The sequence below is a fragment of the Eschrichtius robustus genome, chromosome 20 (genome assembly GCF_028021215.1).
Source record: "Eschrichtius robustus isolate mEscRob2 chromosome 20, mEscRob2.pri, whole genome shotgun sequence".
In the NCBI taxonomy this organism is placed as follows: Eukaryota; Metazoa; Chordata; class Mammalia; order Artiodactyla; family Eschrichtiidae; genus Eschrichtius; species Eschrichtius robustus.
Genome location: NC_090843.1, coordinates 64651303 through 64676096, shown reverse-complemented (window position 1 = coordinate 64676096; position 24794 = coordinate 64651303). Strand labels below are relative to the sequence as shown.

Below are 24794 nucleotides of genomic sequence, written 5' to 3'. Positions count from 1 at the left end.
GGATTGCTAATACAATTTTTTACACTCGGCCTTTCATCTTAAAGTGTCATCTTTCATATACTTTCTTGAATTTTATTGTATTCTGAAGGCAGATGCTTTTAAGTATCTAAATCTGTTTCCTGTTCTGTATTTACAAATGTCTGTTCTCCCTTGAGTGCGGTGATTCTTTTCAGTTTATACTGTGAAATCTATTCATGGATCAGGGCCTGTTTTTTCCCATCACTTATTCTTGCTTCAGTGGATAAAAGTGTATCAGGGCCTGTCACTCGCCCAGGATCAGTGGCTGGATTCTGCCTCGATCTGTGCTCACTCTGCCTGACTGCTCTTGAAATCTTCTCGTATCTTAAACTTGAAGGAAGCCTCTTTAAGGTAAATTTCTGTTGCATATCGGAGACACAGACAGGGCAAGGAGTGCAGAGGAAGAGGTGCCAGCGGGGGAAATTCACCCGTGTCCATTTTCTTCTCTGTTTGGTGGAGGCGGCATGTAGGAGCTGGTTTTTGGGGTCTGTTTTGCTTGGCCGTTGTCCATTTCAGGCGTGTCCTGTGGCCGTTCCCAATCTGCCCCCTTTTACTACTGTCCTTTGTGCCGGGGATCAACCACCCCGGCCTCCTCGGACAGGCGTGTCTTTCTTTGTGTCACTGATCCTTTGCAGGAGGGTGTCCCCCAGGTGTTGCTTCCAGCCCTGGCCGCCCTCCAGGACCCGGGGCCTCAGTGGGGTTTCCCACATCTTCAATCTCTTTGCAAGGGAATCGGGGTAAACCGGTAGTATTATTCTCGTCACTTTCCCCCACTTATTCTCTGCGTCACAGAAATTCTTCAAAGTCAGAGGCACGGACATGCTATCTTTCTGTAGTTTCTGGTGCCGATGCAGGGTTTTTACGATGTATTCCTGTGTTGCTTGCTGTTGGGATTTGGAGGGTAAGAGGCTTGTGTTCAAAATGCCGTTTTACGCTGTTTGTTTTTATTGTCATAGACATACTTACACTGAAATTCCGAGGACACTGACACCTGAGACGGAATGCTTAACTGATTTCTGTGTCGCTGTGGACCTGCAGACTTCTTTTAGGTTTGTGTTGTGCACAATAAGAAGAAACATTTTGGGAACATTTCCTTCCAGGTCAGGATACAGAACGAGCAAAGGCACGGAGGACGGAAGAGGAAGAGAGCATCAGGCGGCCGGGCTTTGGTCCGGAAGCCAGTGGGTGGAGGGGAGTCACGGGCCGTCGGTCTGTGCGGCCCCAGGAAGGGCCTGGGTGGGCTCCATTCAGTTGTTCAGGAAAGAGCTGTGCTGAGCGCGGGATTGATGTGCCCCGTCTTCTTTACAAATACTAGTCTCCCGATTGTGAAGGCAGCAGTGGTGTAATGCGACGTTTCCCAAACATAGTTAACCTTTGAATACCTTAAAACTAATTGCAAGCAATAACTCGCATGTCCTTGGATCAAAACCGACAGCAGCGCCGAGCTGTGCCCTGTGTGATGACCTAAGAGCCGTAGAAAACCGACACTATTTGAAGATTCTGTTCTGTAACCAAACAAGGGAAGCCGTGCGTTAGAGGCATTAGACAACATTTAATAAGTAAGGGGTGAGTACAGACATAGGCGCATGTACACGTTTAAATACCAGTGAGAGGTACAGAAGGTAGGCAGCAGTCAGCGAGCAGGGGACGTGGTCCACGGGCAGGACACACCCCCATCTCCTGTGTTGGTGCCTCGGGTGGCCTCACATACAACTGACTATCTGTCGTTCTCAGAGATGGGTTGCACCTCCTAAGAGCAGATTACCCCATAAAAATAAGAGCAAGGAAAGAAATATTGGCAGCATTTTTCTTAAATATACATTAAACAAATTTGGAGAAGAAGTCCCATCAGCATTATTACTTTTTTTTTTTTAAGAGCCCTTTGTGCCTCTCACAGGACACCCACGCATCATAGAAAAACCTGAGAAAGGCATGTCAAAGAGCTGGGTTTTCACCCCAGATTACCCACATACAAGCCTTATGACCTTCATCAAGTGTTTCATCTAAAATGAAGGATTGTAGCTTATGGAGTTTTTGCGGAAAAGTAAATTAGATAATGATTTTAAGACCCATGGTACGGGCCGTGGAGTTATATATCAGACACAGATTTTTTTCTGGAAATTATTCATTGTCACCAGAGTTGTACATGCTGGGAGCAGACGGGAAACACGCCTCGTTTCTGTGGCTGGTTAAACGTGGTCGCTAAACGACACAGCTGTCTGAGCTGCACCTGAGAAGCAGACCGCACAAAGCGCAAGAAGTGCAGCTGCAGGAGGCTTTTGTGTGCCGTTGTATTTACAGCACCGCGCGAGCTGTCCTTTTGAGCGATTCAAGGGATTTCCAAGGCTCCGTTGGCTATACGTGTGAGTTTTACTTTACAGATCAACCCGAGAGCCTCTCGTGTGTCTTAGGAGGCCGTAGCTGACCGTGAACAGTGTTTAACCCACAGTGGGCCCTTGGAGTGTTTCCTTTACTTAGTGAATTGGCTAGTGTACACCTGGTTGTATGCTTGAGTATTTCTTAGTATCCTTTATAGAATACAGAGTCTTTATTCTTCTGCAGAACAGAGGGAATGTCGTACTTGGTTTATCGCTGGGGTTGTTGCTGGTCGATCCCAACAGTCTGAAGCCAAGCGGTGTCCCTGCTCACGGTTACAGCGCTGATGGGACCAACAGCGTCCTATGCGTCTTCTCCCTACACACACACACACACACACACACACACACACACACACACACCTGTGGGTCTTCTCCCTACACACACACACACACATACACACACACACACACTTCTATGGTTCTCCCTGCACACACACACACACACACACGGACGCACTTCTATGCTTCTCCCTAGACACACACACACACACACACACCCCTACCCCTATGCTTCTTCTCCCTAGAAACACACACACACACAACCCCCTGTGCTTCTTCTCCCTAGACACACACACTTCTGTGGGTCTTCTCCCTACACACCACACACACACACACACACACACACACACACATATATCGCTGTTACGTAACGTGGTAGGTCTTTAGTCCAGTAGCTTCATTAACCTGCTTAAACAGCTGGCGGGGTTTTCTCACACTCATTCTTGCTGTCCTAGCCCAGCAGACTAGCGTTGCTAGTGTGGAATGCTGCCCTTGATACCTGAAAGCAGGGGGGCTGGGACTGGTTCTTGCATCCTTGCTACTTCCTTATGGTGTCGAAATGAGTCTTCTGTATCATTTGATGTTGTGAGTCACAGAGAAACTTAGGTAATCAAAGGGAGCACCTTGGCAGAATGTAATTTTATTCTTATTAAATTATCAAGGAGTGAAATAAAAATGGATTTTTAAAAACAGTCTTCCTTTGAGGGGTGCTCTAAATCCTCCAGGCCAGGTGGCAGGATGGGTACATGGATGGGTAAGAAGGTGCCCTCTTTATCACCTTCCTGAGAATGGCTGGGACAGAAATGAGAGGTTTTTTCCCTGCTCGTACCTAACCTGATTTCGCTCTCTTTCTGCATACTTAACCATCTGATTTCATACTGTGTGACACAACAGGGAAAATAACAAAAACCAACCCCATTCGATTAAAAAAAAAAACAAAAAAACCCTTACCAATTTCTGAAATACCTGATATTTCGTTCCAGAAAAAGTCATCAATTTACTGATTTTTTTCTTTTTTTTCACTCAAAAGAAGGGACTGTGGAGACAAGAGTGTAGGGCAGTGTGACTTAAGTGTTTTAAGTTCTGTTTCACTTAAATTTATTCTACTCACGTTGATTACAGAGCAACAGGAGAAAGCTTTGAGAATTAAGGACAAGTAAATTCAAGCACAGAAGCTTATGAGTAGCTAGGTTCCTTTCAAAAAGATAAATAAATGAATATTTTAAACTTCCACTGACCTTATTTAAAGTACACTGCCGGAAGTATTCTGTTTGAGCCATTCTCATACGTTAGTCACCTTTTTGCAAAACAGCTGTGGCAATTTGACACAATAGAAAGAGCAGTGATTTAGGAATCGGAAGTTGGGAGGTGTTGTCTTGGCTCATTCACAGGGAGATTAAATGACAGGCTAACGTCCCCTGGATGAGGAAGCCATGCATGAGAGGATTGATGCAGATGGTCTGTCTTTAAAAGGCTCTTCTATGAGTCTGTGCTGCAGTCTGGAAACCACAGAGAGAACTCGCCAGGAATGTGTGGGAGAGCAGAGAAGCCTCACCTCATGCAGAGTTGCACTGTTGCTCTAGAGTACAATTACCATTCTCTTGGGGGGCAAACACATGAGTCAGGATTCTCTTGTACCTAAGAGGTGGCAGCCTCATGGGTTTAAGCAGGAAGGTACTAAAGGGCTTGCAGGATCGTTGGGGGATGCGGGGATGGCTGGAGAGACAGACTCCAGGCTGAGCTTCCGGGAGCAACGCTCGAAGTTACAGCGCACAGAACTGGGCTGCCAGGAGAGCTGCTGCCTCTGCCGTGAAGGGGAGCCTTAAACCAGGAAGCTGCCTGCCTGGTCGGAAAGCTGCCACCAGTTTCCAGCCGCAGGAGCACCTTGCCTCTGCTTCCGTCTGTCTCCGCGTAGTGAAGGCCCTGTGCCCTGCCTCTCCTTCCTGACTCAGGTCCTGTTCCACGGCTTGTCCACTCTTTCTGGTGGGAGCCTAAATCCCCCATCTGAAATCCTAGCTGCAGGGGGGGTCCCGAAATGTCATCTTTCCAACCTCTGTGCGCCAGGTGGGGATTAGATTCACACTGACACACCAACCCGTTGTATCCACCACGGACAGTAAGCTAACTATTTTATGATAAATAACATTTGTCTGGGTTTTTTTGCAGTTTACAGTTACATGAGTTACAGCTCATGTCAAGTCACTCTACATATAAAAATGCTATCTCTGGCCATTCCGGAGAAAACATCTCTCTGATAAAAATTAAGAGCGGTACCCACGTTATTTCCTAAAATGCAAAGCTGTTACGGAAAACAGGATTTTCAGTTTGGGATCCTCCTCTCAGATTTGTTTCCTCTTCTCGACGTTGGTTGTTTCCGTCTGTGTCCTGTGTCCCGTGGGGACATCCTCCACCTTTTCAATCTGATTTGCTCTTTGCCGTGCAGACCTGTGAAGGAAGACTCGGAGCCCTCCGAGGTGGACGCCCCTGGCCGGTGGCACGGCGTCTACGTGAACAGAGCTCCTCCGACGTCTTCAGAGTCTGCAACCACCGTTAAGTCCCTTATCAAGTCATTTGACTTGGGACGTCCAGGTATTTCGTCATTCTGTTTCATAAGCGAAACTCAAATTCAGACCGTGGCCCCATGGATCAAGCCCGTCCTCCACCACCCTGGTCCCACGTTGGTGTGACCACGGGGCCCTTCCCAGGCCATCCACGTGTAGACATGGTGCACGATGCCCTCTGGGGCTCCAGTGAGACAACAGAGAGAGCCAGCTCTCCTGTCCTCCTCTCCTCAACTCCAGTTCCTGCCTCTCCACCTTCCTTTTCTGCCTCTGTGTCTGTTAAATCCAGGCCACTGCTGATGGCCTTCTTGCCATCTCGTGAGGATTAGCAGGGTCAGCCAGAGGCCTCGTCTCTTGGGAAATGAGGCACGGATCTGTGTGTTCGGCCGCCTTGCTGACACCCTGGCCTACTTTATCCTAGAACGTGCTGCTACATGCTTCTCCCCGTGGTCTTGTGTGCGGCCCCTGGTGCTGATCTGTCGTTCCTGATCGTGGGACATGCCCAGCTTTTTCTGGCAATGTCTGCCTGACTCACAATTCACCTTTATTCACTGTTACCGCCACATGAGAAAAATGCATCTCTCTACTGTACACCCATAAAGACAGGGAAGAGAAGAAACCAAATGTGCCTGTATGCAAAATACAATGTGTTTCTTCCCTTGATTGCAACAGATATGCCTGTTGTAGTGGAAGGCCAGAGTAACAGCTAAGCCTAGGATGCCGTCTCTGCTAAAATAGTTTGGGGCTAAATTAGATTAAGATTAGACTACAAAGACCGGAAGCTGTGAAGGCTCAGTGACTGCATTCGGTCTGTGAAGGTGGGAAAGGAATGAACAATAATGGTTTGTGCAAGAGTGTTCTGTTCTGCCTGCTGTAGGTGACTCATCACCTGTATGTTTTCTTGTTCCTCGTGAGTCCTACATCTAAGACCAGCCCCCATTTAGTTAACTGCCCCCAACTCATTCCCCAATTCAATACTGGTCCAGGGCAGAAGAGGGTGAAAGAGTACACGTAATACCTAATTAGCATCATGGGATACTTCTTTAGCCACCAAAAGAGTAGCAAGTCAGGAACTATTATTTGCTGTTTTGAACCGGAGCAGCGTAGAAATGTCCCCATCTCTTTTCTTGGCAGGTGGAACTGGGCAGGACATTTCTGTCCATAAGGCCTCCAGGAGCCCCCTGAGTGGGATCCCCGTGAGGACCACTCCAGCCGCCGCTGTTTCTCCAATGCAGGTATCAGAGCCAACGGCGTGGGGCGGGGGGTAGGGCTGGTGTCACGCGGTACCCAGGCAACAAAAGGGAACCGAGAACCAGCGGGTTTATTTTTTTGAGGCACATTGAACATTTTTTTTAGTACACTTAAAATAATACTAATGAAACTTTCGTTAAAAATTACCTGTTGGTTCCTGAGGAAGGTCTGAGATGCTGCAAACGTCGTACAGGTTTGTTAACGCCTCTTTCTTGGTTTCCCATAAGATGACGCTGTCAAAGTTTTCAGTTAAATGAAGATTGTAATTTTTATTAGAAGTGGACATTGAACTGGATATATCTCTCAAAGAATCGATTTTTTAAAATGCCCCCAGAGAGAGAGAATGTTTACAGTTTATAAATTCTTAGAGTTCACTGCATGTAACTGCATGTAAAACCTGAAGGTTTTAGACCAAAGCCTCTTGGCATTTCTATGACCAGGGCCTTTGTTGTTATTAATGGCACTCAGCATTTTGCCTCTGCTGAGCTAAGATGGATGTTGTCATCAACAAGTTCCATTTTTGATGTTATTAGTAGTTATGGATATTGTTTGGGATCTTTTAAGCTTTAAAAAAAAATACTTTTTTCACTTTTTTGCCCTTGAAGGTAACTTCCACCACCTTCTGTGTAAAACCGAATAAAACAATTATTTATTTTATGATAATCATTTTTTATTTAATAAAAGTGAAAGAGGTCATGCTTCATTTTTACTTACCTTTGTTGAGCTATAAACACAAGTTTGCTAGTAAATGTTTTACAACTGGCTCCTTGGGGGAAAGAGCCCCGATTTGTAGTGTTTGCCAATTTCTTGGTAAATATTCCCGTTGTGGCCAATTTCAAGCTGTTTCTACGACCTCAGTGCATATGGGGTTGAGAAGAGATGTACGTTAGATAGTATTTGTACAAGACAGACACAGCAGGTGTGAAAACCCCATTAGCAAAATGTAGAAAAATAATTAGGAAGCAGTGAGTTTTGAGTATTTATTACTTTTGCCTTTAACATAGTCTCATTTTTAATAATGGCTGTGTTTAGTAGCTTAGCCTGCAGAATTCCTGAAGATTTATCAATTGGCCCTATGAGCAGGTACACACCAGCTGCAGCACACCGCTGGCTATAATTCACATACCGTGAAGTACAGACCTCTTCAATACGTAACTTGAATGTTTCCATGTGTAACCAACACCAAGATAAAGCATGTCGGTCACCTCAGAAGGGCCTCTCGTGCCACCGTCTCGTCAGTGACCCCCTAGAAAGAACCGTTCTCTGACCTCTCTCGCCACAGATCAGTCCTCTGTGATCTCAGACTTTGTCACTGGATTGTTTTGCTCAACGTTGAGTCTGTGAGATTCGTTCCTATTTTTGTGGCACTTTGTTCTTTTTTCGTTGTGGTGTCATGTTCCTTTGTGTAAATATACCATTCTACTGATGGTTTATCCATCCTACTGATGGTTGACTTTTGGATTATTTCCAATTTTTAACTCTTGTGCTTATTTTATTTTATTTTATAAATTTATTTATTTATTTATTTATTTTTGGCTGCGTTGGGTCTTCGTTGCTGCGCGTGAGCTTTCTCTAGCTGCAGCGAGCGGGGGCTACTCTTCATTGCGGTGCGTGGGCTTCTCACTGCGGCAGCCTCTCTTGTTGCGGAGCACGGGCTCTAGGCACACGGGCTTCAGTGGTTGTGGCACGCGGGCTCAGTAGTTGTGGCGCATGGGCTTCGTTGCTCTGTGGCATGTGGGATCTTCCCGGACCAGGGCTCGAACCCGTGTCCCCTGCATTGGCAGGCGGATTCTTAACCATTGTGCCACCAGGGAAGCCCTTGTCCTTATTTTTAAAATATCTTTTTTCCAAAAGTTTCAGTATAAAACGGAAAAAGTGAAAAATCCCCCTTGTTCCCTAGCCCCAGAAATAACCACTGTTTATGGCTTGTTGTGTATTCTAGATGTTTTTTTTTTAACATAAAAATGTGTGTGGGGGGGCTTCCATGGTGGCGCAGTGGTTGAGTCTGCCAATGCAGGGGACAGGCGTTCGAGCCCTGGTCTGGGAAGATCCCACATGCCGTGGAGCAGCTGGGCCCGTGAGCCACAATTACTGAGCCTGCGCGTCTGGAGCCTGTGCTCCGCAACAAGAGAGGCCACGACAGTGAGAGGCCCGCGCGCCGCGATGAAGAGTGGCCCCCGCTTGCCACAACTAGAGAAAGCCCTCGCACAGAAACGAAGACCCAACACAGCCATAAGTAAATAAATAAATACTTTAAAAAATAAAAAAAAGAGTAGTTTAAAAAAAAAAAAAGAGTAGTTTAAAAAAAAATGTGTGTGTGTGTGTGTGTGTGTAGTGAGGGAGAGAAAGTGTTATAAATTGGGTTACACTGCATGTTATTCAGACACTGGCTCCTTTCGCTTTGTCATTGGCATGTACCCCCGAGGGCAGGGATTTTTATCCCTTTGGCTCGATGTTATATCTCTTGTCTAGAACAGTGGCTGCACGTAATCATATCATAGTAGAAGCTCAATAAATATATGTTGAATAAATGAAGGAATGTATCAGATATCTTTAAATGTCAGTGTTTGGAGAAGTAATTCATTCTTTTTGAAGGCTATATGATAATGCAGTGATTAACTTAACCTCTCCTCTGTTGATAGGCATTTAGCTTGTTTTGGATTAAACTTATTACAAAAGTGAAATCCTTCTACAGATTTTTCCCCACTCAAGGGGCTATTTCTGTATGAATGTGTATCCCCACTCTTTTGTAACTATGTCAGTCACTCTAGCTAGTTAAGCAGGAAGGAATTTAACACAGGGAAGGCTGCAGGGGAAGCTCTGGTCTGCACTGCGCTTCAGCAAACGTTCCCAGAACACCCCAGAGTTGGCCCATTAAAGGAACATTTATTTCTGCCAGAATCAGGAAGTCTTCTTCTAAGTGCAGCCTGGGACCACTTCTGTCAACATGTAGGTTCAGCCTTCGGGCCACGGCACAGGTGCAGTCCCCTGTCAGCAGGTCCTGCCCTCTAGGTCCATCCAGGTCGTAGCTAGTGACAGGATTCCTTTCTTTTTTAAGGCTAAATAGCATTCCATTGCATGCAAAGACCACATTTCCTTTATCCATTTATCTGTTAATAAACTTTTAGGTTGTTTCCACCTCTTGGCTAATGTGAATCATGCTACAGTGAACATGGGTGTGCAAGTACCTCTTCAAGATCCCGTTTTCAGTTCCTTTGCGTATCTACCCAGAAGTGGTATTGCTGGATCACGTGGTAGCTCTATTTTTACGTTTTTGAGGAACCTCCCTACTGTTTTCCACACCAGTGGCACCATTTCACATTCCCACCAGCAGTGCACGGGGGGGTTTTCTCCACACCCTCACCAACACTTGTTTTTTCTGTGGTGGTTGTTTTTTTTTATAATGACCATGGTTAATAACAATTACCCCAGGGAGAAGAACTGGGTGATGGGAGTGAAAGGGAGACTTTGTTTTCACTCTGTGTCCCTTCTGTTTCTAATAGGATTTATTACCTATTCAAACAAAGAAGTCATTTCAAAAGGTCCCCCTGGGGATTCTAACGAGCTTGAGAACTGTTACATGCGCGTGCGCACACACGCAGCCGCGCACACACGCACACACGCGCACACACCCCTTGCTCGTGCTGTCCCTGATGTGACACGTCCACCTGTGTGGGTACCTTTTGGTTTCAGAGGCATTCAACCTTAAGCAGTGCTCGGCCGGCCAGCAAAGGAGTGACTCAGCGCTTGGATCTCCCAGACCTTCCCCTCTCAGGTAAATCACCTTAAATAGGAAGTAGTTTTGACTTACGTATTGTGAGGTTAACTCTTCTTCTTTTCTTTGCATGAAACTGAGCTTAGAAAAAGAATCATTTATTTGCAATAAGTGGCATTTATTGCAAACGATTTCAAATTCTGAGTGTGTGTGTTATGGACACGAGACCCCAGCTGTGTTCTGCTGGCTGCACTTCTCAGGGTGCATGAGTTTGGGAGAAATGTCAGGCTCTGGAGGTCTTTTGTCTGTTCTTTTAACTAAATCTCAAGAGCATATCTCATCTTTAAAAGTAACTATTTTGAGAAAAAAATCTTACCTGATTCTGAAGGTCTGTCACTCCCACAGTACCTAAAATATGCCTCTTCTGAGCCATCTTTGGCTCTGAGTGTAGACCTCTTCCTGTTGTTATGCCATGTTTTTAAAACTTCGGATCCCGACGGTGAAGCGCTGCTTGTGACCGCAGGGCCTCACGCGCCTCATTTTCGCTCCTGCTGCACGTGCCGTGCTGATGGCCGATGTGAAGGAGCTGTTGAGGGGGAACCGGGGTGGGACGGCGTGTGGGCTTGCACCTTGGCCCCCCTGCTACCTACCGTCTGGCTCTGGCCCGGCTGTTCCAGCCCTCGGCGCTGGGGTTCCCCCATCTCCGAAACAGAAATCGTGCTGTCCGCCTCGCGGGACGGCCTGGAGGGTTGAGTGAACCCAGCTGGGCTGGGGACAGAGCTGCGGAGGGGCTGCTGTCACCTACGCACTGTCGCCTGCGGAGTCGGCTCACACCCCAGAGCCGGGAGGCGTCAGCGGAAGGTTCCGGCTGTCTAGAACATGCACCCTGGAAATTGATGGCTGGCTGCGAGGTCACTGCTATGAGGAAACAAAAACGGTGAAAAGAACACGAACTGACTTATTCCTGGTGCCTGTTAGAAGGAGAGAAAGCCAGAAATCTAGACTGCGTGGAGAGAAATCCGTTGTGTCTTAAGACAGTTTCTGTGACATGGTGAATAAAAAAGACATCCCCACTGTCCTTTTAGGCCATGGTCAAACACAGGTTTATCCTTAAAATAGTTGTTTCTGTGAGGCAAGTTTCACCCTTTGACTATAAACTGTTTCACCTCACCACCTTATTTTTTTCCCTTCTGAATTTTTTCTTTTTCATGGAATTAATAGGATTTTAGCCTTAGATAAACACCGACATTGAGAATTTAAAGATTACCTTGGTCCGTTCCCTGCATTTTACGGGTAAGAGACTCAAGCCCTGAAGAGCTTAAGCGATTTACAAAGGCCACACTGATTTTGAGTAGCTCTGGGACCAGGATAGGACTTTTCCCGATTCCTTCTACCTGGTTGCCTTCGGGTGACGAGGCTGGCGATCGCTTTGATGAGCAGCTTCATAAAGAAGTGGTCACGGTTTGTATAGGGCTTCAAGTTGTCATAATGACGTCCAGGAAGAAGGAAATGGTGACCAGAGACCACGGGTTGTCCAGGGTCAGAGGAATAAGGAAACCAGAGGGGGTGCCCGCGTTGAGTTCTCCACATGGGCCACGTAGCGTGAAATAGGAATAACTTGGTTATAAGCACAGGCCTGTGTGTGTTATGTTTTTTCAATGGTGGTAAAATATCTGTAACATCAAATTTACCATCTGAACCATTTTTCAGTGCATCAGGTGAACTTTTGGTCTTAGTATTGGTAATCTCTGTTCCTCCAGCTCTAAAGTTTCCTTTGTGTAGAGAAACCGTTCTTTTCATTGACAAGATAAATACTGACGCTGAGACCACAGCGGCGATTGCCCGGAAGTAAACAGTTCATCCTCAGCCACCCCCCTTTCCCCGCCGCAGGCGCCTGTCCACCCAGGTGATTCTGTTTACCTGGCTCGGAAAGGACTGCTCGGTGACAATTGCCTGCTTTCCGGCCAGCCTTGCAGCATCACGTCCCCGGAAGCTGCAGGACCGGGGTTAATACACTGTTTTTGTTGTTCCCTTTAGTGACGTAAACTCTGTTTTTCTCTGCTCTTCCCAGCTAATTAGCCTCACTCCCAGCTTGAGCACCCATAATTGATGCTATCAGCTGTACAAGTATTGTTTTCTCCACAACTGTGGCGTCAGCGGAGGGACCCTGGGCTCGGCCTGGTCACCAGCTGTGTGTGGCATCAAGCAAGTGACCCGTTTCCTGCTCCCAAATCCTCTGTACATACAAACTAGACAGTCTTGGGAATTTTCTCCCATTCTGCACTTTTGTGATCCTTTAGGAAATATCCTCTGGAGGGTTAGGCTGTTTCATTAGCTGTTTTGCCACAGACTAATATGACAGCAGAGAGGAGCCTTAGAAGAAATATCGTGACTGATTTTTGGCAAGCCAGGCCCTGTGGTTGGCATGGCTTCCTGTCCTGGGAAATGGGTGTCATTCCTGTTCCCGGCATTTTGACCCGATAATCCCACTAGGGGTCTTCCTGCTGGCGCCCTCCCTCAGATGCACGTCGATTAGAACACGGCACTTCACCGGGGGTCGGGCTGGCTTCATGGGCCTGGCCACCCGCGCACCTGCCAAAGGCGCTTAGAAGCAGGATCTCTGTTCAGTGCCCTGCTGGTGCCATCTTGAAATTCAGAGTAATTTTTGAACGAGGGGCTAACTTGGCATTAGTCCCTATGAATTACAGAGGCAGTTCTGCCTGGAGAATCCTTTCTAGAAAACACCATGTCCCTGTTTGCATTTTCATCACTCAGTCCAAAAAGTGTATCTATGTATCTCCATCTGTATCTGTTGTGTATTTTTTAAATAATTTTACTGGAGTGTAGTTGATTTAAAATGTTGTGTTGGTTTCAGGTGCACAGCACAGTGATTCAGTGTCTGTTGTGCATTTGTACTGATGTGAGGATTGTACTGGGGAGTGTGGTGACCCGTCGGGCCTCTCCTCCTCACACGGGTGATTCTGTTGTCCCCACAGATCTTCTGAAGGGAAGGACCGAGGACCTGAGACCGGACCCTTATCTCCGCAAGAGCCCCTCTCTCGAGTCCCTGAGCAGACCCCCTTCTCTGGGCTTTGGGGGCTCCAGGCTGCTGAGCGCTCCCACCGGGGGCTGGAAGCCACAAAGCAAACTCAGGTATCCATCAGAGCCTGTTATGTCTCCTGCCTTTGCAGTGTCACACCAGCAATTCTGACTGCTGATGAGGTTCCGGCCGAACTGTCTTCCTTTTGTCCTTTCACACTCCTAAATACCACTTTTCCGTCTGTGTCAACCCTTCCCTGAGGTTGCAGCTCACCACCCGGTATCCGGGACACCCCCTTTTCTGCCTTTGGTGTCTGACACCCATTTGGTATTTAATTTACCGTTGCATAGTATGTGTGCCTTTGTCCCCGTTTGGGCTATAATTTAGTGGACAGTAAATACTTCATATTAACACTTTGATCTCTTTCTCAGCCCCCTGTATTGTGCTACACTGAGCCTTTCAATAAATATTTACGAATAGGCAGGTAGATGAATACACAAAATGGGCTACTTTAGAAGTAGTGGCTTTTTAACAAACATTAGAACTACCATTATGAGTATTATAAAAGGATTTTATATAAGTCTGAATACCTCAGGTCAGCTATTGTCATATCTTTGGGTGTGACCTATATTTGGACCCAAATAGATGAGGTCATATCTTTCAGAGGTTTACTTTAAAGCCCCAGATGTTACATTTCTGTCTTGTTTATGTGCAAGAGATTTAAATAATCAAAACAGGCTTTAAGTACCAGAATTAGTGCTATTCTGAAATTTCTCTTTTCTTTATGCCAGAAATGTATACAAACAGGCTATGTGTATATTAATATGCTATTTATATTATACATTCATCATGAAAGGTTAGATTAGTGAAGTTAATTTGTTGTTTCATTTTTATATTCATGTTATTGAGACAAACCAATAATAGAATAGAAATTATTTACTTTGGAAATTCTCGTATTATTATTATTATTGCAATCATATCTAGTTAACTTTATAATTTTAAAGAAAACTGGTAAATGTTTTATTTGCTTATGCAGAAACTCTTTTGCAAGGCTTCCCTTCAGTCTTCTCTGATTTGTCAGGCCTAGAAACTTGGCTGACAAATTTGATGAGTTAAGTGATGAATTAAGACGCAGGCCTAGTAAAAACAGGCAAAATCACCATAACTTCATCATTAACGGTGATTCTGACCACAGAAACTCATGGACTCCAATTTACAAATATGCCGGGTACACGGGAGAGAAGCCACCTGAGGTCCCGAAGTGTCCCGTTACTCTTTTAAAAGTCATTGTAATTAAATAGTGGATGGATACAAAAGAATAATAACAAAATATGTCTAAGGCATGAAGAATTAACAGTACAATGGAGATGCACGTGGGTACCTACCTTCTAGTTTAAGGAAAAGAAAATCATTACTTTTGAAATTTCCTATCAGCCGCTTCATTGGTATCACCTCCCTGCCCCCCTCCAAGGTCACCACCATTCTGAACTTTCCTTGCTTTTCGTTATACTATCACCATGTATGTTTGTACCTCTAGCAGTATAAACAGTATATTATTTAAATTATATATTTAACATTTTGTATACATGGAAACATCTTGTGTTTATTTCCTTTTTTTCAAATTCAAAATTGTTCCTGTGATTCACTCACATTATTGCATACATCTGTAACTCTTTAGTTTTTATTGGTATATAGTATCCCCTTGTATGAATATACCACAGTTTATCCATTTCCTGATGCGGTACATTTGCTTGTTTCCAATTTTTTGCTATTATAAAAAGTGCTGCTGTGAACATTCTTGTATATATGCCCTGATGATATATACATCAGGGAGGAAATCCTGTTTACTCTTTTCTAAAAAATTGAGGTATAGTTGATTTACAATATTATATACGTTTCAGGTGTACAGCATAGTGATTCACACTTTTTAAAGGTTACACTCCATTTATGGTTGTTATAAAATATTGGCCATATTCCCTGTGCTGTACGATATATGCTTGCAGATTATTTGTTTTACACGCGGTAGTTTGTACCTCTTAATCCCCCCACCCTTATATCGGCCCCCCTCCACTGGTAAACACTAGTTTGTTCTCTATATTTGTGAGTCTGTTTTGTTCTATTCACTAGTTTGTTTTATTTTTAGATCCCACATACAAATCCTGTCATAGAGTATTTATTTGTCTGTTGCTCTTCAATTGTTGCTACAGGTGCCACTCCAGACGTGCACCACCTCCTGTTCTCGCTCTACTCCTAGTGGTGTAGGGAAATAGAATACCGTTCCACATGCTCTAGGAATGTCGTTCTCATTTCATGATATTCGTCATGGAAGACACTGTGTGATCTTTAGTCCCTCTTCAGTATTTGGATAATTTTAGGTCGCGTACAAAGTGTAGGTGTCTGTAGAAAACTGAGGCTGGGGCACCTAGACTCTTGCTCTTGGAATGATAATGGTACTAAGTAGTGAAATTACTTCCTCTGGCTAAGCAGGTGCTCAGAATTGAGTTCCTGCACCATAAACTGAGGAGTATGAGTGTCACCTTCAGAGTATCAGGGTCCCCCCTTTTGAGTCAGTTTTACCGATTTTGTTTTTCATCTCCATTCCCATCACTTCCCCGTAAGTAGCCAATCTGGTGTTTTTAAAATGCCCTTCCAATCTACCTTTTATTTGTTACATAGAAATAGGTGTAGCCTTGAAGCATGCAGAGTGTTTTTCTATAGGTGTCTTTAATTAAAATGTTACTGTACATAAGTATTGATAAATAAATAAAAGGCTAGAAGGATGGAGCAGCAGATAGATTGGAAAGAAAAAAAAAAAAAAAAACCCTCCCCAGACTTCTGAAAGCCAAGAAGCACAATTTACTTTTCTCTTTCATACCATGAGACACACTAAAAATGTATTGTTGATGGGACCGATTTGGTGGTTTCTTTAGAGTCTCACTGGATAGACCTCGACTTTTGCTTTTCTAATCTAGTTAGTTATTTCCTATGTGTTTGTGGGTTTTAAAAGTTAGCATCTTCTCTGTACTGTGTGCTCTCCTTTCTAACTAGCGTGGAAAGAAGAGACCCCCTGGCTGCCTTGGCCCGGGAATACGGTGGCTCCAAGCGCAACGCTCTCCTGAGGTGGTGCCAGAAGAAGACGGAGGGCTACGCGGTAAGGGGCGGTGGCAGCCAGCGTCCAGCGGCTCGGGCGGGCGGGCGGGCAGGGTCCTGTGTCCTGCGTGTGTACTGGCCTGGCTGGGCCACTGTGCCTGTCACTGTCGACTTCTGTTCTCACAGGCGGGGTTGCCAGGGAGGGAGATGTCTGTGCGGCCCCAAGGACCCCGTCGGAGAGGCGGGCGGGACTGAAGGCCCGTCTGTACTCCCAGCAGACGTGACCTCAACGCAGGCCTGCGTCTCTTACGGGAGGGGGCCTTTTCCCTTGCTCAGAGGAGGTATAAACCCCCAAGCAGGGTGCCCGACAGGCTGCTCAACCCGAGCAGACAGCTTTTGCTAAATCATCTTCCCAAAGAGGGAGCCGTTTCCTAATTCACATAAAGGCCCCACGTGGTGGACCTTCAACTTCTTCTGTTACTTTAGGAGTTGCTTGCATTTCGTTGAAGAGTTTCGGTTTACTGGGACAGTTTTTGTTTTCCATGGAGTTTAAACAAGGAAGTAATACCTGATATAAGTTTAAGTTTTTTTATTATGAAATTTCATACACAAAGACAAAAGTGCGTCAAGCGTGAATCATAGTTTCATGAATTATTGTCAAGTGAAAACCCACGGAGTTGCATCCAGAAACGGCACTGCCGTCCCTCAAACCCTTTGTGTGATTTTCCTGTCATAGCCCCTCACAACTCCCACAGGTACCTTTGTCCTCAATTCGGTTCCTGATGGCTTTCTCCAAAAGTGTGCGTCCCTAAATGCCACGTCTGTTTTGCCCGCATTTGAACTTTATATAAATGGAAGTAAAAACTGTAGTATTTCCATCTGTCTTTTTAAGTTAAGTTATTGAGATTTATCCACGTTGCTGCCTATAACTGTAAGTCTGTTCATTTTCTTCACCCATCAGTAACCTATTGTATGATCCCACCATTATTCATTTATCCCTTCTGCTGTTGATGGGCAGGTGAGTCACTTCCAGTTTGGGGCTGTCATAAATCCTGCTGGTATGTTCTTGTACTCCTCTTGGAACACACACACGTGCTCATTCCTTCTGGATCTATACCTAGAAATGGAACGGCTGGGCCACAGGATGTCCGTGTGTGCAAGTGTGGTAGGTCGTGCCAGCCAGATTTCCGAAGCAGCTGTATGGTTTACCTCCCACCAACGATTTGTGAAATTTCTGTTTTCTCTACCTTCTCCCCAGCACTTGCTGTTGTCAGTCTTTCTACTCCTGGTCATTTGGACACGTGTGACGTGGGGTCTCACTGTGGCTGTGACTTGGCGTTTCCCTGCTGGAGGGTGAGGTTGAGCTCCTTTTCATGTGCTCACTGGACATCTGTCTGGGCTGTCTGTCTTGGGGCACCTGCTCAGGCTTTTTGCCCATTTTTAGAAGCAGATTGTCTTTCTTTCCTTATTGCTTCCAGGAGTTCTTTATATATTCTGCATACAAGTCCTTTGTCAAATAGACAAGTATCCTCTCCCAGGGTGGTTGCATTTTCACTCTTTTGTTGAACAAAGTTCTTCATTTCAGTTAAGTATAATTTATCAGTCTCTGATGATTAGTGCATTTTGTTTCTGTTTAAGAAACCTTTGACTATTCCACAGTCATGAAAACATCTTCTTACATTTTCTTCTGGAAGTTGGATTGTTTCACCTTCCCGTTAAAGAGACGCCCTCTTTAAAATGGCCAACTTCTCCACTCTCCTTATTCAGACCCAGCCTCCCATACCTTTACCCCATTTTTCTAAAAATTCTGAAGCCGCTGGCACCACGACTCTCCTTCCCCAACCTCCAGCTTTTAAGGGTGGCAAGAAAACAAGGCCTTGGCCGAGAGCCAGCCCAGACGGCAAGGCAGCAGCTGGGATATCTTTGTAACAGCAGCAGTCAAGCGTCTCAAAACCAGACTCTGCCCAAGAAGAGAAGTGTCCCGTACATGTGACATTACCTTCTTTTCATTTTCTGTTAAAAAAGGAAAAGAAAAAATCAGGGTAATGACCAATAATAGAGGCTCCCAAGGTACAAAGGAGTCAGGGAGGAGAGCTGGTTACAGGAGGTTTCAGGGTGAAGGAAGTAGGCCTGGTAACAGAAAAGTGAAAATGGGAAGGAGTAATCAACCAGGCACGAGGTCCAACCATGGCCGAGCCCGTGGTCGAAGGGACTGTCATTTCCCCAATTTACAGAAGTGGGCTGAGGGACGTGCTAGAACAGGTACGAAAAGACAATTAAAATTTTCAGAAGGAATCAGCCCTCGAACGTGGAATGTCATTATAAGTAGGTCGCAGGGAGGGATTAGACGAGACATTTCCAGTTGTGAGAGTGAGAACGACATTTCCTGATGTAGTGCTTTGTTTTGCGTGAACATTTTGAACTAGTTTTCAAAGCATCTCACGTTGGATGAAACCCAAACTCATTTTGCCTGCAGAATATCTTCCATTCATTGTTAAATCTCTGTAAACTTGGAGAGGAATACAAATCATATGTGTCTGATTTATTTACTCTTCACAAAATATTCTCTGTCTAGACCTGTTTGTTTAAGACAGGCCTTTAAAGCTTGTTCTCTCCGACTTGGGAAGCCAAAAGTAAATTGTAGAAAACTCAGACAGTTTAAAAACCATCTTTTTAAAAACCGGTGGCCATGTAATTTTGAGTGAAAATGATTTCTTTTTACCCCACCAAAGCGTAGCGTGATGGATTAGATTAGAACTCTCCTTATGGGACTTCCTGGTGGCGCAGTGGTTAAGAATCCGCCTGCCAATGCAGGGGACACGGGTTCAAGCCCTGGTCGGGAAGATCCCACATGCCACAGAGTAACTAAGCCCGTGGGCCACAACTACCGAGCCTGCGCTCTAGAGCCCGCGTGCCACAACGGCTGAAGCCCGCGTGCCACAACTACTGACGCTCACGTGCCTAGAGCCCGTGCTCTGCAACAAGAGAAGCCACTGCAATGAAGAGTAGCCCCTGCTTGCCACAACTAGAGAAAGCCTGCGCGCAACAATGAAGACCCAAAGCAGCCAAAAAAAAAAAAAAAAAAAGGAATTCTCCTTATATTAATTCAATGAATTTGTATTGAGGTGCCAGTTTGGAGCCATGTAATATTTAAGTGCTGGGAATGGAACAGGCAAAATCTCTGCTCCTGAGGAACTTACATTCTCATGGGGAACGACAGTTAATTAAAATTTAAAAGTAAAATATGTACTGTATTAGCCAGTGGAATGTGCTAGGGAGAAAAATAAAGCCAGGAAGGAGGCCTGGGAATGTCGGTCGGTCGTGCGGATGCAATTTTAACACAAAGGTCGGAGAGGGGACATTTGGGTGATGGCTCAGCTCACCTGGAGAAGGCGAGGACTCATGTTTTCATCAGTGTTTGTCTCACACCGAATACTAGGCTCGGAGGTCATGGCCTTAGTGATGCATCAGCTGGAGTTGAAGTAATGCGAGGTGCCTGCTTCATTTGGCGGCAGCGAAGGTTAGAACGGCCAGCCAGACCCTCGGCTGAGCCCCCCGCCCAGCCTTCTGGTGTCTCGGGGCTGCCCCAGGATGGAGGTTGGGCAGTAGAGCCTGAGCAGACCTGCGCTGTGGGCTGGGGCCTGCACTGAGCCAGAAATGGCTCTCGTTAAAAGGAGACCCTTCCAGACGGTCTGCTCAACTCAGATTTCCTTGGATCCTTTTGGGAAAAAGTCAGACTTCAGGGGAAGGCCCTGCAGACTGCCCTCAATCTTGGGCTTGGCGCTGGTTATGCCTTTAGCTGTATCCCACCCGACCCACGGAACCCCTGCTACTCCCTTTCTTCATCTGCTTTTAGTTCCCTCTTTGGGGTTATGGGAGAGAGATTTCCATCTCTAAAGAACCAGGAAGTGTCCTAAAGGGGCGGAAAACCAAGATGGTGGTGGGTGGGGTGAGCAGAATTCTAAGAATGATGCCCGGTGACCCTCGCCCTGTGGAGTTTCCCACTGTGTATGTGACAAAAGGGAGATGACCTGGGTGTACCTAACACATGAACCCGTAAAAGCCGAGAGTTTTCTCTGAAGCGTAAGGACCCGTACCGTCGGTGGGTTTGAAGGTGGAGGGGACGCGTGGGGAGGAGCTGACAGCCAGCGAGGAGACCGGGACTTTCCAGCACGGAGGCCCTGCAGCGCCGAGGTCCTGCCGACACCCGGGAAACGCCATGGGGGCACCCCGCAGTTCTGAAGTAGACCAGCTGGTGCTGCAGGGTCCTTTGTCCTTTCTCTACTGTCCTGATGCCCTCGGACCTCAGCTAGGCTAAGGGTGCTCGGCTTGCTTGGCCTTCTGCTGCCCTTAGCTGAGGGACCTTGACCTGTAACAATGATGAACGCGTGGAATTCAGCCCGCAATCTTGGCAAGGTCCTAGGACCTCCCAGGAAGCAGGACAAGGCGCAGCACCCCGCCCCCCGCCCTCTGCAGGTGGCACCTTGGCTGCGTTCCCAGGGCCCTGCCATGCCCTGGACTGTGGCCGACACTGGCAATTCGATCAAGGTCATATGGCAAACTTAAGAGGGTGAGTTCTGGCAACACCCTGAGTCAACTGGGAAGTGGATTCTGTCCCAGAGCCTCCAGGGCAGAGCCCGGCCCGGCTGACACCTTGACGTCTGAAGCAAAGAACCCAGCGGAGCTTGCCGGGACTTCTGACCCACTAAACATGAGCTCACAATAAATGGGTATCGTTTAAGCTGCTGCAGCAACACAATGCTGGTAGAGTGAAGTTACTGGGATCTGGACATAACAGAGAGAACCCCAGATTCTTCCTTTGGGTCAGATTATTTACTTTTCCTACGTGATCAACCAGGGACAGACTTTTCTTCTTCAGGCCATTAGTGTACCATTCATTGTATGGTCAGCTTACGCTCAAAAGGCCCAAACTCCCCATGACTGTCAGGGAAGGATTTTTAAAGACAGAGAGGGAAAGGGTTGCAAGGTGTATAATCAGCTCGTGCACACCCTTCTGGTTGGCTGGAGGTGAGGTAACAGGGTGGTGTTTCAGGAATCTTTATCATCAACCTTCTGGTTCCAACCAGTCTGGGGTCTACAAGCTGTGGTCAGCCTGTAGTCACCATTCGCCGCCTGGGCGGGGGTCTTAGTTCCTGCGGAACAGCTCAAAGATATGCGTCAGATTGTTCTGTGTATCCCTTGGGAGGAAGCTGGACTCTGTCTTAATGCTGAACTATTGTTTCTTGACCACTTGTCCTTTCTTTCCGAATTCCCTCCTTACCTAATTAGTAACTGCTTAAATCTGCTCTTTGGAGCTCAGGAAAAACCTAGGAGACTGAAGCCTTTTTTCTACAAAAAAGAGACAGGGGACACGGAGGCTTTTGTACCCGGGAAGGCCCCACAGGATCCTGCTCTGTTTCAGTCCCCCCCCTTTTCTTTGATATACTCCTCCGGAACAGGACAGGACATGGAAGAGAATAAAGTTTTTAGATAGAGGGGTTTATCATAAACTCCGCAGGGGAATTCGATTTTAGGGGGATCCAGTTTCAGAGGGAGTGACTGGGTACAGGGTTTCTTTTGTAGGCGATGAAAATGTTCTGGAATTACATAGTGGTGGTAGTTGTACAGCCATGTGAGAACACTCAAAAGCTACTGAATTGTACATTTTATAAGGGTAAACTTTATGGTATGTGAATTATATCTCAGTAAAGCTATTATTTACTTTTAGGAAAGGCAGTTAGAAGAGCTTCTGTAGAGAGATCAAGGAGATGGCGGGTGAGATGTAGGTGCGGGCAGGGTAGGAAACCAGTACTTAAATTATAAATCTTATCAAACTATAACTTTAACAAATGTATCCATGTATTACTTTGGGCATGTATACTGCCCATGTATATTAAAAAATAATTGAGGGACTTCCCTGGTGGTGCACTGGTTAAGAATCCGCCTGCCAATGCAGGGGACACGGGTTCGAGCCCTGGTCCGGGAAGATCCCACATGCCGCGGAGCAGCTAAGCCCGTGTGCCACAACTACTGAGCCCACGCTCTAGAGCCGGTGAGCCACAACTACTGAGCCCACGCGCCACAACTACTGAAGCCCATGCGCCTAGAGCCCGTGCTCCGCAGCAAGAGAAGCCACCACAATGAGAAGCCAGAGCACCGCAACGAAGAGTAGCCCCCGCTCGCTGCAACTAGATAGAGAAAGCCCACACGCTGCAACTAGAGAAAGCCCTCACACAGCAACGAAGACCCAACATAGCCAAAGATAAATAAATAAAATAAATAAATTTAAAAAAAAATTGAAAAGAAAAAGTAAAAAATGGAGATACGCAACGTGTGGGTCCTCTAGTTTTTATTTGGGAGGTGGGATTCACACGTGTTCACTTTAATATCATGATTCATAATCCAAATATATTCTTTGTATCTATTGTTGTGTTATGACATACAGTTTGGGGGTGAAGTCTGAGGGAAAAGGCCATAAAAGTGTGTTACAGTCAATAATTAAACCAGATCCTTTCTGACAAAAACTTTAAAGTGGAAGAGCAGAACACCTAAGGAATTACAGTACAAAAAATGGGCTTGAAAATCAAACATAAACCTAAAAGATTGATCGCACATTTTTCAGAAAAATGGGACTTCTCCAAGTGGTATACCTAAAATGTCCTTAACCCTGAATGGCGCATACTATAACTCAGAATTTTCTCATTTTGGCCTGGCTCGTCTTATTTTTTCACATTTTATATCATCAAAGCTTTTGCCATTTGAAATAGCATAACTCTGATCCTGTTACACTAAGTAACATTTAAGTCTTGACTCAGATCAGTGTTCAGCCAACCATGGTCCGGGGGCCAAATGTGGCCCACCACGTGTTTTTCATGAATAAAGTTTTATTGGCACACGGTCACATCCATTCATTTACATGTTGCCTATGGCTGCTTCCGTACTACAAGAGTGGAGTTGGGTGGTTGCAAAAGAGCCCTTCCCGGGAAAAGTTGGCTGACCCCTCCCTTAGACGAAGATGTACAGAATTATCCCCCATCATTCAAACCATATTTGGCTTTTGCATGTCAGAGAGCAAGAAGCCAGTGTTCAGATGTCAAGAGATGTCAAGAGACTTACTTGAAAATGTATCTGAATCTGTTCAGTTTCTGATTTTGTATTGCACGAGTTGAGCTAGCAAGGAGATAGCTGTGCTGTCACGAAGGCCCAGACATCTTTGAGCCTGTTTTTAAGCTCTCAGCTAGCAGCTACACATTCTTCTGTGTTAGAGAAAAAAGCAGTCTTTGTGTTGTCCAAAACAAACCTTATTTTGCATCTGGAAGGAACACCCACGTCCTTGTCCCCGGCACTGTGTTTTTCTGTCTCTGCTTCCCAGACAAGCACCAGCAAGCGCCTAACCAATAGCGAGCAGCCTGTGCTCCATCAGGCCACTTGGGGCTCCGTTGGTTGTTTTCTTTTTTGAGACAGGTCTCTTGAGAGCTGCAAGCACGATTCAGAGAATGTAAAATGCTTTGATTTATTTATCGTCATTAAAGTGGCTCTTTTCCTGCATTATAAAGATAGATTCCCAATAGTAAACCAATGTCCTTATTGGCCTGTACTCTGTGGAGGCCCCTTTTCACCTGCTATCTCTGCTTCTGCAGCTGTTTATGAAACACGGTGATTTGTGAAGACATTTTTCTTTCACATTTTAAAAAATTTAACTATAGTTGATTTACAATATTGTGTTAGTTTCAGGTGTACAGCTTCAGATTCTTTGCCATTATAGGTTATTATAAGATATTGAATATAGTTCATGTGCTTGCCATACAGTAAATCCTCATTGTTTATCTATTTTATATATAGTAGTGTGCATCTATTAATCCCCTACTCCTAATTTATCACCCCCCCTTCCCCTTTGGTAACCATAAATTTGTTTTCTTTGTGAGTCTGTTTCTGTTTTGTAAATAAGTTTATTTGTATGATTTTTTTAGATTCCATGTGTAAGTGATATCATATGATACTTGTCTTTCTCTGTCTGACTTCACTTAGTATGATAATCTCTAGGTCCATCTGTGTTGCCGCAAGTGGCATTATTTCCTTCTTTTTATGGCTGAGTAACATTCCATTGTATTTATGTACCATGTCTTCTTTATCCATTCATCTGTTGATGGACACTTAGGTTGCTTCCGTGTCTTGGCTATTGTGAATAGTGTTGCTATGAACATTGGGGTGCATGTATCTTTTCTAATTAAGAGTTTCTGTCTTTTCTGGATATATGCCCAAGAGTGGGATTGCTGGATCATATGATAACTCTATTTTTAGTGTTCTGAGGAACTTCCATACTGTTCTCCATAGTGGCTGCACCAATTTACATTCCCACCAACAGTGCAAGAGGGTTCCTTTTTCTCCACACCCTCTCCAGCATTTGTTATTTGTAGATTTTTTGATGATGGTCATTCTCACCAGTGTGAGATGATACCTCA

At 45.5% G+C, this 24794-nt stretch overlaps 1 protein-coding gene across 5 annotated transcripts in view; it reads left to right on the top strand.

Moving 5' to 3' along the window:
- Nucleotides 1-24794, top strand: part of SPECC1 (sperm antigen with calponin homology and coiled-coil domains 1) — a 176773-nt gene that overhangs the window by 110404 nt on the left and 41575 nt on the right. For 3 of the 5 annotated variants that reach the window (XM_068531502.1, XM_068531505.1, XM_068531504.1), the window contains exons 7-12: nucleotides 975-1067; nucleotides 5119-5264; nucleotides 6371-6471; nucleotides 10181-10262; nucleotides 13199-13355; nucleotides 16291-16393. In XM_068531502.1, coding sequence (XP_068387603.1) covers nucleotides 975-1067; nucleotides 5119-5264; nucleotides 6371-6471; nucleotides 10181-10262; nucleotides 13199-13355; nucleotides 16291-16393 — 682 coding nt within the window. Of the gene's footprint in view, nucleotides 1-974; nucleotides 1068-5118; nucleotides 5265-6370; nucleotides 6472-10180; nucleotides 10263-13198; nucleotides 13356-16290; nucleotides 16394-16518; nucleotides 16872-24794 lie in introns of those variants that run through there. The other 2 variants (XM_068531506.1, XM_068531503.1) reach the window with 2 other exon arrangements.